A 15,443-nucleotide genomic window follows, 5' to 3' on the forward strand; every position below is an offset into this window, starting at 1 on the left:
TCACTGCAACCTCTGCCTCCTGGGTTTAAGTGATTCTCCTGCCTCAGGCTCCCGAGTAGCTGGGATTACAGATGCCCACCACTGCACCTGCCACCATGCCCGGCTAATTTTTGTATTTTTAGTAAAGACGGGGTTTCACCATGTTGGTCAGGCTGGTCTCAAATTCCTGGGATTACAGGCATAAACCACCACACTCAGCTATTATTGTGATAAGAACACTTATCAGAAGATCTACCTTCCTGGCAAAATTTTAAGTGCATGGTACCATATTGTTAACTACAGGTGCAATGCTGTAGGAAGATCTTTAGAACGCATTCATCTTGTATAGCCAAAATGTTGTGCCTTTGACTAATACTTCCCTGTTTCCCCTTCCCCTCAGCCCCTCAGAATGGCATCCACTATTCCACTCTCTGCTTCTATGACTTTGACTATTTTAGATTCGTCATGTAAATGATATAACATAGTATTCATTCTTCTGTGTCTGGCTTGTTTAATTTAACATCATGTCCTTCAGGTTCGTCTACCTTGTTGCAGATGGCAGGATTTCCCTCTTTTTTAAAGATGAATAATATTCCATTGTGGTCGGGAGCGGTGTCTCATGCCTTTAATCCCAGCCCTTTGGGAGGCTGAGGCAGGTGGATCACCTGAGGTCAGGAGTTGGAGACCAGCCTGACCAACATGGTGAAACCCCATCTCTACTAAAAATACAAAATTAGCTGGGTGTGGTGGCGCATGCCTGTAATCCCAGCTACTCGGGAGGCTGAGGCAGGAAAATCGCTTGAACCCAGGAGGCGGAAGTTGCAGTGAGTTGAGATCCTGCCATTGCACACCAGCCTGGGCAATGAGAGTGAAACTCTGTCTCAAAAAAAAAAAAAAAATTCCCTTGTATGCATGTACCGAATTTTCTTTTCCACACGTCTGTTAATGGACATTTGGGTTGCTTTTATGTTTTGGCTCTCGTGAATAACGCTGTAGTGAACATGGGAGTGTAGATATCCCTCGGAGATAACTGATTTCAATTCCATTTCGATATATGCAGAAGTAGGGCTGTTGGATCATATTGGTGGTTCTATTTTAATTTTTTGGGGATAGTTCAATACTGTTTTCCATAGTGGCTGCACCAATTTACATTCCCACCAACAGTGTACAAGGGTTCCTTTTTCTCCACATTCTCACAACTATCTCTCTCTTGTCCTTTTGATAATTGCATCCTAACAAGCACGAGGTCTCACGGTAGTTTTGATTTGCATTTTTCTGAGGATTAGTGATGTCCTGCACCTTTTCATTGGCCATTTGTACTGGCTGTCTATCAGCAATTTGTATGTCTTCACTTGAAAACTGTCTGCTCAGGTCCTTTGCCCATCATTTGAGTTTTTTGGGTTTTGCTCAAGGTGCAGATGTTCCTTTTTCCTTCTTTTTTTTTTTTTTTTGTTTTTTGTTTTTGAGATGGAGTCTTGCTTTGTTGCCCAGGCTGCAGTGCAACAGCACAATCTCAGCTCACTGCAACCTCCGCCTCCCAGGTTCAAGTAATTCTCCCCCCTCAGCCTCCTGAATAGCAGGGATTATAGGCACCTGCTATCGTGCCCTGCTAGTTTTTGTATTTTAGTAGAGATGGTGTTTCACCATGCTGGCCAGGCTGGTCTCAAACTCCTGACCTCAGATGATCTGCCTGCCTCAGCCTCCCAAAGTGCTGGGATTATAGACGTGAGCCACCGCGCCTGGCTAGGAGTTTCTTTGCCACCTGCCCACCACCCCCACCCCGCCCGCCGAGACAGAGTCCCATTTTGTCACCCAGGCTAGAGTATAGTGGCATGATTTTGGCTCACTGCAACCTCTGCCTCCCAGTTTCAAGTGACTCTCCTGCTTCAGCCTCCTGAGTAGCTAGGATTACAGGCATACGCCACCACACCTGGCTAATTTTTGTATTTTTAGTAGAGACAGGTTTCACCATGTTGGCCAGACTGGTCTTGAACTCCTGATCTTGTGATCCACTCACCTCAACCTCGCAAAATGCTGGGATTACAGGCATGAGCCATTGTGCCTGGCCCAAGAGTTGCTTACATAGTTTGGATATTAACTCTTTGTGAGTTCTGATTCTACTACTTACTACTGATCAGACATTGGAAAAGTTAAATAAGAATCTCACAACCATGAGGCACAGTGGCTCATGCCTGAAATCCTAGCACTTTGGGAGGCCAAGTTGGGTGGATCACCTAAGGTCAGGAGTTCGAGACCAGCCTGGCCAACATGGAGAAATCCACATCTCTACTAAAAATGCAAAAATTATTCTGGCGTTGTGGTGTGCACCTGTAATCCCAGCTACTCGGGAGGCTGAGACAGGAGAATTGCTTGAACCTGGGTCAGAGGTTGCAGTGAGCTGAGATCACACCACTGTACTCCCACCTGGGCAAAAGAGCGAAACTCTGTTTCAAAAAAAAAAAAAAAAAGGAATCTCAGAACCTCATTTTTTTTGAACTATTTATTTTGGAAAATACTACACAGTCAAAAGTAGAAGATAACAATCTTCCTCCAATAATTTTCAACAGATCACCATTCTTTTTTCATCTATACACCCATGTAATTCCTATACACACTGCCTTCACTCTTTTATTTTTAAATAAATCCCAGACATCATCATCATTTCATTAGCAAATATTTTAGTATGTACCTCAAAAATACAAAGATTCTTTCTTATACCATAGCCATAATACCATTGTCACACCTAATGAGGTCATCAGTAGTTTCTTAATATCTTCAAATTTCCAAACTTGCTAAAATTTCCCTGATATTGTCTGTGTATCTCTCTCACATTGTTGTTTTTCTTTTTTTTTTTTTTTTTTTTTTTTTCTGTTTTTTGAGATGGAGTTTTGCTCTTGTCATCTCCCGGATTCCAGCAACTCCTGTGCCTCAGTCTCCTAAGTAGCTGAGATTACAGGCATTCACCATCACACTCGGCTAATTTTGTACTTTTAGTAGAGATGGGGTTTTACCATGTTGGTCAGGCTGGTCTTGAACTCCTGACCTCAGGTGATCTGCCCACCTCGGCTTCCCAAAGTACTGGGATTACAGAGGTGAGCCACTGCGCCAAGCCACACACTTGTTTTGTTTTTAAATTTTTTATAGCTGATTTGTTTGAATGAACATCCAAACAAGGTCCATTTTTGGTTTGATGTGTCTCTTTTATTTTAGTCTATAAGTTTCCCTTTCCTCTTCTTTCCCTTGCCGTTTACTTAATGAAGAAACTGGGTCATTTATCTTATACAGCTTCCAGCATTCTGCATTTTTCTTATTGCATCCACATGGTGTTGTTTAACATGTTCTTTATTTCCTGTGTAAACTGGTAGCTACAGCTAGATTCTTGATTTCATTCAGGTTCAGTTTCTCTTCGTGCGAATACTTCACAGGTGATGTTGTATATGTCTTCCCATTGCATTTCATGAGGAGCCAATGCAATCTGCCTGTCTCTGTTTCCATGGTGTTAAGATTTTTCAGTGGGCTCAGGTGTTATCAGCTGTATCCCTCTCATAGCAAAGTTTGCCATCAGACTTTCACTTCATAGTTTATGAGCCAGTGATGATTGTTGTCTCGATCCATTATTTTTTTACAAGGTGCAAAACAGTGATAATTTAATTTCATCCTTTTTTCTGCACATATTAGCTTTATTATTGACAAATAATTTTCCCTCATCAACTGTTTTGTTACCCTGATGTACAGACAATTTGTACAAAAAAGTCAAGATATTTACAATATTTACTAGTTTTCAGAATAATGGGTTTGTTCTTATCATTCTCCAAAGGCGATCAATGAGGTCTTCATTATAGTGTTACTGTGAACAAATGGATTTTAGCGTCTTTCATATGGTTCAATCATTTGCAGTCCTTAGTCTTTTTGATGTTCAGATTGGCCCATCTTTGGCCAGTGGGCGCCTTTTCAATTTTAATATGTATTTTTTTGAGATGGAGTCTCACCACACCTGACTAATTTTTGCATTTTTAGTAGAGATGGGGTTTTGCTGTGTTGGCCAGGCTGGTCTCAAACTCTTGGCCTCAAGTGATCCTCCTGCCTCAGCCTCCCAAAATGCTGGTATTACAGGTGTGAGGTACTGCGCCCATCCCTCAGTTTTAATTTTGTAATCTTTCATTACAACCCCACGGGTCTTTGATATTGCCCATGCTATAGGCTACGACAAGATGCCACAGGCTCAGTTTGTACATTTCCTGTCCCTGAGCCAGAATCAGTCATTTACTGAAGATGCCTGGGTTTATGTTTATTTGTTATATATGTTATATAATAATTATATTTGTTAATATATTACATTTGTTAATATATGTGTTATATAATAATTTCATATCTCTATTTCCAGTTCAAAATTAGGCACCTGAGGTGCCTGGGTTTGTTTATATTTATTACATATATTATATAATAATTATATTTGTTAATATATTTGTTAATATTATATATGTTATGTAACTCATATCTCTACTTCCAGTTCCAAATTAGAATTATAAATTTTTTACATAGCTAAATTTGATTTTATATTTATCTTTTTCCTCTTAACAATGAAAACCTGGGTTCCTAACAATATTAATATAATTACTTTCTTCATCCTAAATATGTACTAATATACAACTAATGATACCAATATTATCACTAACAATATCATTAGCAAGAATAGTTTAGGCTTTCTGTTTATCCCACTAGCAATGTACAATTAAATTACTATGTCTTAAAGTTATTTGAAAAAAAAGTCTGTTTAAGCCACTGACTTGATACCCATTTTTACTTGTCTTAGTTTTCTTTTGACTTTTAGAGTTAAGAATCTTTTTTAGGGTTAAATGCAAAAAGGTGAGGTAAAAAGCAGCAGCCGGGCATGGTGGCTCACGCCAGTATACCCAATACTTTGGGAGGCCGAGGCAGGCGGATCACTTGAGGTCAGGAGTTTGGGATCTGCCTGGCCAACATGGTGAAACCCCGTCTCTACTAAAAACACAAAACTTAGCCAAGCGTGGAGGTGGGTGTATGTAATCTCAGCTACTCAGGAGGCTGAGGGAGGAGAATTGCTTGAACCAGTAGGCAGAGGATGCAGGGAGCCCAGATTGTGCTACTGCACTCCAGCCTGGGTGACAGGGCAAGACTCTGCCTCAAAAAAAAAAAAAAAAAAAAAACACTTCATCAGTTTCTGTCAGTATTAAATGACAATGACATGCAAGAAAGCACCCTGGAAACAGGATCTGCGGAAGTGTGAAGTGCTGCTTTGTGATTGTTTTTCTGTAGCAAAGCCTTCTTCCCTCCCACTCAGAGGATGCTATTGGTTAAATTGCCAAGACCTGCGTCTGGCCCTAGAATGAAGGTTGGTTACTGGCCTCAGAGTTCTGATTGTCTCATTTGGCCTCTTAATTTAGCTCAATTATCTAATTTAGCCATTTAGTCTCTCCATTTCTCAGGTTCCTTACATGCGAGACAGTGATAAATTATAATTCTTTACAGATCTTCTGTGACGATTAGAGGGAATAATTCATGTACGTAAAGTGTTCAGGATAACAACTAGTGACAAATGCATCCCTACTATACAGTAATAATAGTAACAGCTTCCATTTATCAAGCACATCAGTACTTGCCAGGTATGGGGTAAGTGCTTTCTGTGAACTAACTCATTTAATCATCACAACCACCTTGAAAGTTGGGTGCATTATATCATCCCCATTTTAGGAAACCCATTTGAGGAAACTGAGGTGAGCAAAGGGCAAATTCCTCAAAGCCACATACCTACAAAGTAGTAGAGAAGGCTGGGCGCAGTGGTTCACGCCTGTAATCCCAGCACTTTGGGAAGACAAGGTGGGCGGATCACCTGAGGTCAGGAGTTCGAGACCAGCCTGGAGAACATGGTGACACCCCCCCCCCCATCTCTACAAAATATACAAAAAATTTAGCCGGGCATGGTGATGCGTGCCTGTAATCCCAGCTACTCGAGAGGCTGAGGCATGAGAATCACTTGAACCCAGAAGGCGGAGGTTGTAGTGAGCTGAGATTGCACCACTGAACTCCAACCTGGGCAATAAAGCGAGACTCCATCTCAATCAATCAATCAATAAAAAGTAGTAGGGGAAAAAAACACTGAGCTGCTTGGTTCCAGAGGCCAGGTGTGAAAGAGGATAAAAATACATACCTCATTCGATTTTTGCGAGGGTTTCAGGAAACTTTGTGTGTAGTATGCCTGGCATATACTAAGTACCCAATAACTGTTATATTTCTTTCCTTCTTCCTTCCCTTGCTTCCACCAGGGAAGCTGTTTGGGGAACTTGAGCTATTCAGAAGATGGCAACCAAGCCAACAGAGTCCATCACAATCCTCAGCCTTCGGAAGTTGAGCCTGGGGACCGCTGAGCCACAGGTTAAAGGTGAGATTATCGTAGAAGTCTCCATCTCAACCTGCTGCTTCACTTTTCCCTACCACTGACCCCCCGTGTCAACTTGTTTTTATAATAATGGGTTGGCTTTCTGAAGCTGATAGTCCACACACATTCCCTTCCCTGCAGAAGCGATTTCTTCTACTTTGTCTTTCGTTGTCAGAGCCAAAGACATTCACCGTGGAAGATGCAGTGGAGACCATTGGCTTCGGGCGTTTCCACATTGCCCTCTTTCTCATCATGGGCAGCACTGGGGTGAGTGCTCCTTGGAGATGTTGACGAAAAGAGTCAAACTCTGTAAAATAGTTGAAGAGATTTATTCTGAGCCAAATATGAGTGACCATGGCCTGTGACACAGCCCTCAGGAGGTCCTGAGAGCATGTGCCGAAGGTGGACGGGGCACAGTTTAGGGAGGCAGGAGACATCAATCAAATATATTTAAGAAATACATTGGTTTGGTCCAGAAGGGTGGGACAATTCAAATTCAAAACGGGAGTGGTGGGGGAGGGGTGGGCTTCCGGGCTATAGGTAAATTTAAACATTTTCTGGTTGACGGTTGAGTTTGTCTAAAGACTTGGGATTGATAGAAAAGGAGATGTTCAAGTTAAGATAAAAGATTGTAGCCACACGCAGTGGTTTACGCCTGTAATCCCAACATTTTGGGAAGCCGAGGCTGGTGGATCACCTGAGGTCAGGAGTTAGACCAGCCTGGCCAACATGGTGTTGAAACTCCGTTTCTACTAAAAACACAAAAATTAGCTGGGCATGGTGGTGGGTGCCTGTAATCCCAGCTACTCGGAAGGCTGAGGCAGGAGAATCGCTTGAACCCAGGAGGCAGAGGTTGCAGTGAGCCAAGATTGTACCACTGCACTCCAGCCTGAATGACAGAGTGAGACTGTGTCTCAAAAATAATAATAATAATCATAATAATAAAATGGAAAAAAAAAAAGATTGCGGAGACCAAGGTTCTTTTGAAGTCTTATAGTGGCTGCCCTTAGAGACAACAGATAACATATGTTTCCTATTCAGACCTTTAAAAGGTGCTAGACTTTTAGTCAATCTCTTCAGGATTGGGAGGGCCTGGAAGAAAAAGAGCTAGCTCTGTTAATAGATTCTTTACAGATGCAAATTTTCTCCCACAAAGCACAACTTTGCAGGACTATTTCAAAAATAAGGCAAAGAAACATGTATTGGGGTAAAATATTTGACTTATTTCTTTTTCACATAATGTTATGCCAGATCGGAAAGTAAGTCATGATACATAGGGTTGATAAAACCCATCTGATGAGAATTTATGGTTTGTAGGGTATGACTCCCCAGACCCCTTAGAAAGGAATTTGGGCAAAATAAAAACAATCAGAACTTTAGTCCTCAGAGATTATGTGAGTCTTCAAAGCTAACATCATTGGACACACAGTCTTTTTTCTACTGACCTCCGGCTCTGGGCTCTCCAGTCCAAGGGGTGTAGGGATAAGAAAAACAGCAGGAACCCCATGAGGTGGGTCATCCAAAAATCACTTTCATTCACCTTTGGCAGGTGTTCGGTTATAAGCAGGTGAGCATTTCTGTCTATGTTTTGGGATTCAATACTCATTTTTAAAAATGATAGAAATTGAGGTATTGGGAAGAAAGGAGAACACTATGGTTTTATTTTACATAAAATTGAACAACATGGCTCTCAAACATTTTGTGCATAAGAATCACCAGAGACACCTGCCACCTGCTGTAATTACAGTTTCAGATCCTTTAAGAGGCACTGATGAAGGCTTGTGATTTACTGCTAGGGTTGGAACCTGTCCCTTCTAAAACCCAGGTGATGCCAATGAGATAGTGTTAAGAGGCGGGGCCTTTAAGAGGTGATTAGGCCGTGAGGACTCCTCCATCGTGAATGGGATTAAGGCTCTTATAAAAGACGCTTCATGCAGCAGGAGTTTTAGCTTGTTTGCCTTTCCGCCCTGTGAGCACAGTAGTTTCTCTGCTCTTGAGGGGCACAAGGGAACAGGTCCTCTCCAGTCCTCTCCAGGCAACAGAATCTGCTGGCACTTTGATCTTGGGCTTCCCAACCTGCAGAACTGTGAGAAAATAAATTTAGATTTCTTATAAATTGCCCAGTCTCAGGCATTTTATGGTAGCAGCACAAATGGTGTAAGATATACACCCTAGGCTATTTTGAGGAAAGAAGAGTGCTAGCTTCACCCAGAGGCTTTCACAACGGCGGTGTGATGTCTGTGAACCCACACCACTACTCCCGCTTCCTCCTTTAGTAGATAAGGTATATGTTAAGAACTCCAGGCCAGGCGTGGTGGCTCATGCCTGTCATCCCAGCACATTGGGAGCCCAAAGCCGGCGGATCACCTGAGGTCAGGAGTCTGAGACCAGCCTGGCCAACATGGTGAAACCCTGTTTCTACTAAAAATACAAAAATCAGACAGGTGTGATGGTGTGTGTCTGTAATCCCAGCTACTTGGGAGGCTGAGGCAGGAGAATTGCTTGAACATGGGAGACGGAGGTTGTAGTGAGCTTAGATTGCGTCACTGCACTCCAGCCTGGGTGACAAAGCAAGACTTTGGTGGTGGGGGGCAGGGAACAAAACAAAACTTCATACCCAGATGCCTAATGATAATCAGACAGAATGGAAAATCAAAGACAAGGGATCCACCCAACGATGGTGTTGGGCCGGAGGCTAAAAATACACAGGAGGGAGGTAAGCGAGAAAACGCTAGAGGGCTCTGACCCTCCCCACGCAGCTAAAAAGTATAAGAAAGGGTTGTGTGGGCCGGGCGCAATGGCGCACACCTGTAATCCCAGCAGTTTGGGAGGCCGAGGCAGGTGGATCACCTGAGGTCAGGAGTTTGAGACCAATCTGATCAACATGGCGAACTCTCATCTCTACTAAAAATACAAAAAAATTAGCTGGGTATGGTGGCCCATGCCTGTAATCCTAGCTACTCAGAAGGCAGAGACAGGAGAATTGCTTGAACCCGGGATATGGAGGTTGCAGTGATCCAAGATCACGCCACGCACTCCAGCCTGGGTGACACAGCAAGACTCTGTCTCATGACAAAAAAAAAAAAAAAAAAAGGTTGTGTGATCTGGAGGTAGCCATGTGAGTTTGACGCATCTTTCATTCAAAAGTGTTGCATTCTCAGGCAACAGTCTATTTTTTTTCTTTTCTTTTTTTTTTTTGACATGGGATCTAGCTATGTTGCCCAGGCTGGTCTCAAACTCCTCAACTCAAGCAATCCTCCCACCTCAGCCTTCCAAAGTGCTGGGATTATAGGCTGAGCCACCAAGCCCAGCCTCAGGCAACAGTCTAGTATAAAAAAGAGAAAGGCAAGATGTATCCTAGTCCTACTTTGATGATAACCAATGGTACAATTTAGAAGACTTCCTTATCGGTACAGTGAGGTCTCATAGGCTCCAAATTTTTAAAATTCCACATTTCAAGGGACAAGTAGGTGTGACGAGGTGGAGTTTTCCTATCAACTCTTCTCTACCTTCGCCCAGAACATCCCTCGGAAGTGAAATGGTCTCTGCTCTTCAAGTGCCTTATAGTCATGGGAATTCTCCCAGCTCACCAGCTAGGAAGGCTCTCTGCCGGGCCACCCTCTCCTGTCTCACAAAGGAAGACAGAACTGCTTATGTGGGTGCAGGAACCAGATCTTTTGCCTGGTCTTACGATGGGGTGTTTTGTGAGCAGGATCCTTCCATCAGCATTGACATGTTGACAGTGAGGGGCCCCAGCTCCTCCTGGCCGTGGCCCCTCCACCTGTTCAGGCTCTCATGCAGAGGCCTGAACAGGTAGAAGCAGCAGTTGGGTTTTGGGGCCTCGTGTGACTGTGTATGTAACTGCATCCACAGCAGCTGAGCAGCCTTAGCCTGTGACCAGGACTCCTAAGTCCTGGTCTTCTGTGTGTGTGTGTGTGTGTGTGTGTGTGTGTGTGTGTGTGTGTTTTGTTGTTGTTTTTTTTTTTTTTGGAGATGGAGTCTTGCTCTGTTGCCCAGGCTGGAGTGTAGAGGCGCAATCTTGGCTCACTGCAACCACTGCCTCCCAGGTTCAAGCAATTCTCCTGCCTTAGTCTCCTGAGTAGCTGGGATTACAGGCATGTGCCACCATGCCCAGCTAATTTATGTTGTATTTTTAGTAGAGACAGGGTTTTGCCATGTTGGCCAAGCTGGTCTCGAACTCCTGACCTCAAGTGATCTGCCCACCTTGGCCTCCCAAAGTGCTGGGATTACAGGCAAGAACCACCTTGCCCGGCCAGTCCTGGTTGTCTTTAAGACGTTCCCTGAGGTCTAGAGTGAAGCTCCTCTGTGTACCCCACTCTGGCTCCCTGCCTGATCCTTCTCCCTGCCTGGTCCTTCTCCCTGCCTGGTCCTTCTCCCTGCCTGATCCTTCTCCCTGCCTGGTCCTTCTCCCTGCCTGGTCCTTCTCCCCTAAGAGAAGTTCAGTTAGCCAGCTGGCAAGTTTAAGTTCAAAAAGTTTCAGAAGTAAGACAGCATCACTACAGGGACAAGGTTATCAGGAGGAAAAAAAGGGAATTAAAGGAGAAAATGAAGTTGTTTGGCACATGTTCTGTTGATAACATTGATAGAATATCTGTATGGGTTATTATAATGTTTACATTTGTATAACGTGGGGGTCTGGGATGAAATAGGTGGAATGATGTCAGCTAGTGTGTGGGACTTTGAAGTACACATATTATAGTGACTTGTCTCTCCACAAGAGAGCATTATAGTGGTGATGAGAGTTCAGTTGCCCAGCTGGCAAGTTTAAGTTCAAAAAGTTTCAGAAGTAAGACAGCATAATTATCTCAGAAGAGCTGACCCAGTGGCTCATGTCTGTAATCTGAACACTTTGGAAGGCTGAGGTGGCAGATCACTTGAGTCCAGGGTTCGAGACCAACCTGGCCAACATGGCAAAACTCCATCGCTACTAAAAATACAAAAATTAGCGGGGTGTGGTACTGCACGCCTACTTGGGAGGGTGAGGCACAAGAATCACTTGCACCCAGGAGGCAGAAGTTGCAGTGAGCTGAGATCGCACCACTGCACTCTAGCCTGGGTGACAGAGCAAGACCCTGTCTACAAATAATAATAATAATCTAAGAAATTTTGATTTAGTAAACTCATCTTCCTTCAGTAATACAGAACAGCTGGATCCATATTAACCAAGATGCCAGTCCTCTAAAGGGTTCCAGAAGGAAATAAACAAATAAGGAATAAAACTCCACCCATTCTGAACTCTCAACACCAAACAAATTCATTTTCTCCTTTAATTCCCTTTTTTTCCTCCTGATAACCTTGTCCCTGTCAGTGATGTCAGTGTTCCTCCCTTCCACCAAACACAAAATCTCAGTCATCTTTGACTCATCCTTCGTGATCCTGTACCTAACTTTCATCATCTATTTCTAATTATTCCTTCAATTCTTTTCTAGCATCTCCTTCTTTTTCTTGAGAGACAAACTTATCCCTATAACGGATTGCAAGATATGGATAGAGGATTATACTCAAACTTTGTATTGAAAGAAATATTTAGTAGCACTAAGTCTGTTAAAGACACATTTTCTTAGGCTGAGCTCAGTGGCTCATGCCAGTAATCTCAGCACTCTGGGAGACCAAAGTGGGAGGTTCACTTGAGCCTAGGAGTTTCCAGCCTGGGCAACATAGTGAGATCCCATTTCTTCTTTAAAAAACAAACAAAAAAAAACCTTTCCTGCTGACGAACTCATATTATTTTGTACTCATTGCTTTGTTTTCCAGCTTTCATGAAACTTACTATCCCAGCGTGAGATCAGAGACTGTCTCAAAAATCCATTTGTAAGGCGTGTGCCCTGCAACCTTCACGATCATGAGTACAAAACAACAAAGCTAGTTGATGTGGATGCTGCTGGTTAGCTAGTTTCACCCCTTAGCTATGGGAGTGGCCTTCACATAGCTCCCCCATAGCGCTACCATGCAACTGCATTGGTCAACAAAATCATCAGTGAATACGTGTCACAAATTTTCGGGAACTCTCTCAAGTTTTTCAAACCATGAAGGTCATATCCATGAAAACTGAAGTTCCGTAGTTCCTTATCCAACTAGCAGTGCTGTGTGGGTATACAATAGATGCTCCCTAAATGGGGAAGAAGGATGAAGGGGACAGGACTAGGTAGGATGATGGGTAGGCAGACCTGGGAAGCAGTGATGACAAGCTGGCACTTAGACATGGCATTGTGTCCCTCTTCTTTAAGGTTGTTGAGGCCATGGAGATCATGTTGATAGCTGTTGTGTCTCCTGTCATCCGCTGTGAATGGCAACTGGAGAACTGGCAGGTGGCATTAGTAACCACAGTAAGTACCTGCTTCCTGTGCTGTGAACAAGCTAACTGAGGGCCTGGGCTCCCTTTCCTCCCTCCTGCAGGGTTGAGAGCCAAAGGGTGTCTCACCACTTGGTATGCTGGCTTCCAAAACTCAAGGGTTTGCAGGCTGAAACCAGCATTTGATGTCTTCCTCACGTTTTTCTTTTCCTAGAATGCATAATCCTGAACTGCTTACTATCCACATGAGACATGCAATTCAGAAAGTGATCCCAAAGTCATGGGTTAGTCATAGGTTAAATCGAGTCACTAGAGAAGCTATTTACATGGACCATAGTGACTTTACCAATCACCCTCACTGAATTGTACTGTTACTCCTTCAACTTTTCTCAAAGACCATTAAGAATAGCCTTATGGGCCTGGTGTAGTGGCTCATGCATGTAATCCCAGCATTTGGGAGGCTGAGGCAGGCAAATCACCTGAGGTCAGGAGGTTGAGACCAGCCTGACCAACATGGTGAAACCCTGTCTCTACTAAAATTATAAAAATTAGCAAGATGTGGTGGTGCGTGCCTATAATCCCAGCTACTTGGGAGGCTGAGGCAGTAGAATTGCTTGCATCTGGGAGGAGGAGGTTACAGTGAGCTGAGATCACACCATTGTGCTCCAGCCCGGGTGACAAGAGTGAAACTCCATCTCAAAAAAGAAAAAATAGCATTATGAGTTGCACATCGAGTTTTGCTACAAAATGGAATTGATGGTATCCATCATTTGTTCAAAAAGCATGTGTGTATGCATATGTGCTGAGAAGACTACGAGGAGTATCACATTTAAATAGTGAGGAAGAGGTAGTGATGGGAGGTGAAGCTGCAGAGGTGGGCAGGGCCAGAAGCAGCCCACCTGCTAAGCATAAATTCCATTCTATAGCCACTGCTCCCCAACATTGGGCCAAACACATATAAACCCTCCATGTAAAACATATGTGACAAATATACATATTACAGTTTTTCAGATTGCCATTTTGTATAATAAAAATCAACATAATAGCATTATTGACTTCATAGTCATTATACATTTCTGATTAAATGGGTATGAAAGTACACCTTCTATCATAGAGCTTTGAAAAATATTTATGTTTAATCTTAAAAGAGGCTCCTGATGTATAAGAATGTTGGAAGCCTCACTGTGGAGGGTGGAGAGCCATTGGAAGGCTTCAGGGAAGGATGTGGTCAGTTTTCTAAGAACTCCAAGGAGATAAGGCTGCAGGGTAGAAGGGCAGTGAGGGTGTAACTGACCTAGGGTTCATCTTTCCTAGTGCCCCGATAGAGCCAACTTATCAAGCAGGGGAATTGCAATAGAGAAAGTGTTTAATAGACATAGAGCTGGCTAAACCAGAGGCCAGAATTTTATTATTACTTATATCAGCCTCCCTGAAAATTTGGAGGCAAGGGTTTTTTAAAGATAGTTTGGTTGGCAGGGGGCTAGGGAATGGGTGTTGCTGATTGGTTGGGGATACAATCATAGTGGTGTAGAAAATGGACCTAGTACGCAGAGTCTGCTTATGGGTTGGAGGCGGCCACAAGACCAGTTGAGTCATGGGTCATGGGTTTGGGTGGAGTTATCCTTTTGTCAGAAACGCAAAAGTGTGAAAAGACTTCTCAAAAGGCCAATCTTAGGTTCTACAATAGTAATGTTATTTCCAGGAGTAATTGGGGAAGTTGCAGATCTTGTGACCTCCAGAACAAAGGCTGGAAAGTGGCTGGTAATCCTTTAAGCCTACATCTCAACAGAATTCAGGACCCTCATAATCCCAACCTGGTGGCCTTTTATTACTTTTGTAAAGGTGGTTTAGTTTTGGGAAGAGCTATTATCTAAGCTGTAAACTAAATTTCTTCAAAAATTAGCTTGACCTATGCCCAGGAATGGCCAAGGGCAGTTTGGAAGTTAAAGCCAAAATGGATTTTGTTAGGTCAGATCTCTTTCACTGTCATAATTTTTTCTCATTATTATAATTTTTGCAAAAATGGTTTAAAATGGGCTGTGGTATAAGTGGTAGAGTGAGGTTGTGTGTTCTGGGATGTATTTAGGAAGTAACATCAGCCAAGGAGGTCAAAGAACTAGCAGATGAGGAGAGAAAGGTTGATTTACTTGGGTATTGAAGTTGGTTTTAATGAAGACAGGACTTTGTAGGTGCCAAGGGAAAACTTCCCTTTGCTTTCCAAAGGTTTACTAAAAAATCAACTGACAGAAGGTAGATTCATGGGAGAAAAGGCATCCAAAATTTTATTTTGATGGGCATAGCAGGAAGGAATCACAAGAGTGATTACCAATAACCCAGTGTGGGACAGAAACATATAGCCTTTTTCATAGGTGAGGACGATAGTGGGCAAAGATTCTTTAGAGGGGCAATAAGTCATTAGTGAGAATGAATGGACTGGGGAGGTGTGAGGCAGGCATTACAGGAAGGTGAGGGGTGGAACAAAGGTTGTTTTGTTATCCAGGTGATTTCTGGGAGCTGCCCTGAGGACTAGATGAAAAGTCTGGGGCAATGTGATATCCCCAGACCCTTCTCTTTTCTGGTGGCTGATCTTGATAATTTGACATGATCCACAGAGAGTGGGTTTAGGATAATTGCATTCCTTTTTTGTTGTTGTTGTTGTTTTGTTGTTGAAGCAGAGTCTCCCTCTGTTGCCTGGGCTGGAGTGCAGTGGTATGATCATAGCTCACCGCAGCTTTG

General features: G+C 43.2%; 1 protein-coding gene across 1 annotated transcript in view; it reads left to right on the forward strand.

The window, feature by feature from the left end:
• The window catches only part of SVOPL (SVOP like), a 101,973-nt gene that overhangs the window by 16,419 nt on the left and 70,111 nt on the right, over positions 1 to 15,443 (forward strand). The window contains exons 2-4 of the mRNA XM_010356308.2: positions 6,282 to 6,397; positions 6,570 to 6,661; positions 12,643 to 12,741. Of these exons, the coding sequence (XP_010354610.2) occupies positions 6,316 to 6,397; positions 6,570 to 6,661; positions 12,643 to 12,741 (273 nt within the window). The 5' untranslated portion in view covers positions 6,282 to 6,315. The remainder of the gene's footprint in view (positions 1 to 6,281; positions 6,398 to 6,569; positions 6,662 to 12,642; positions 12,742 to 15,443) is intronic.

Source organism: Rhinopithecus roxellana, chromosome 6 (assembly GCF_007565055.1).
Source record: "Rhinopithecus roxellana isolate Shanxi Qingling chromosome 6, ASM756505v1, whole genome shotgun sequence".
Taxonomy (NCBI): Eukaryota; Metazoa; Chordata; class Mammalia; order Primates; family Cercopithecidae; genus Rhinopithecus; species Rhinopithecus roxellana.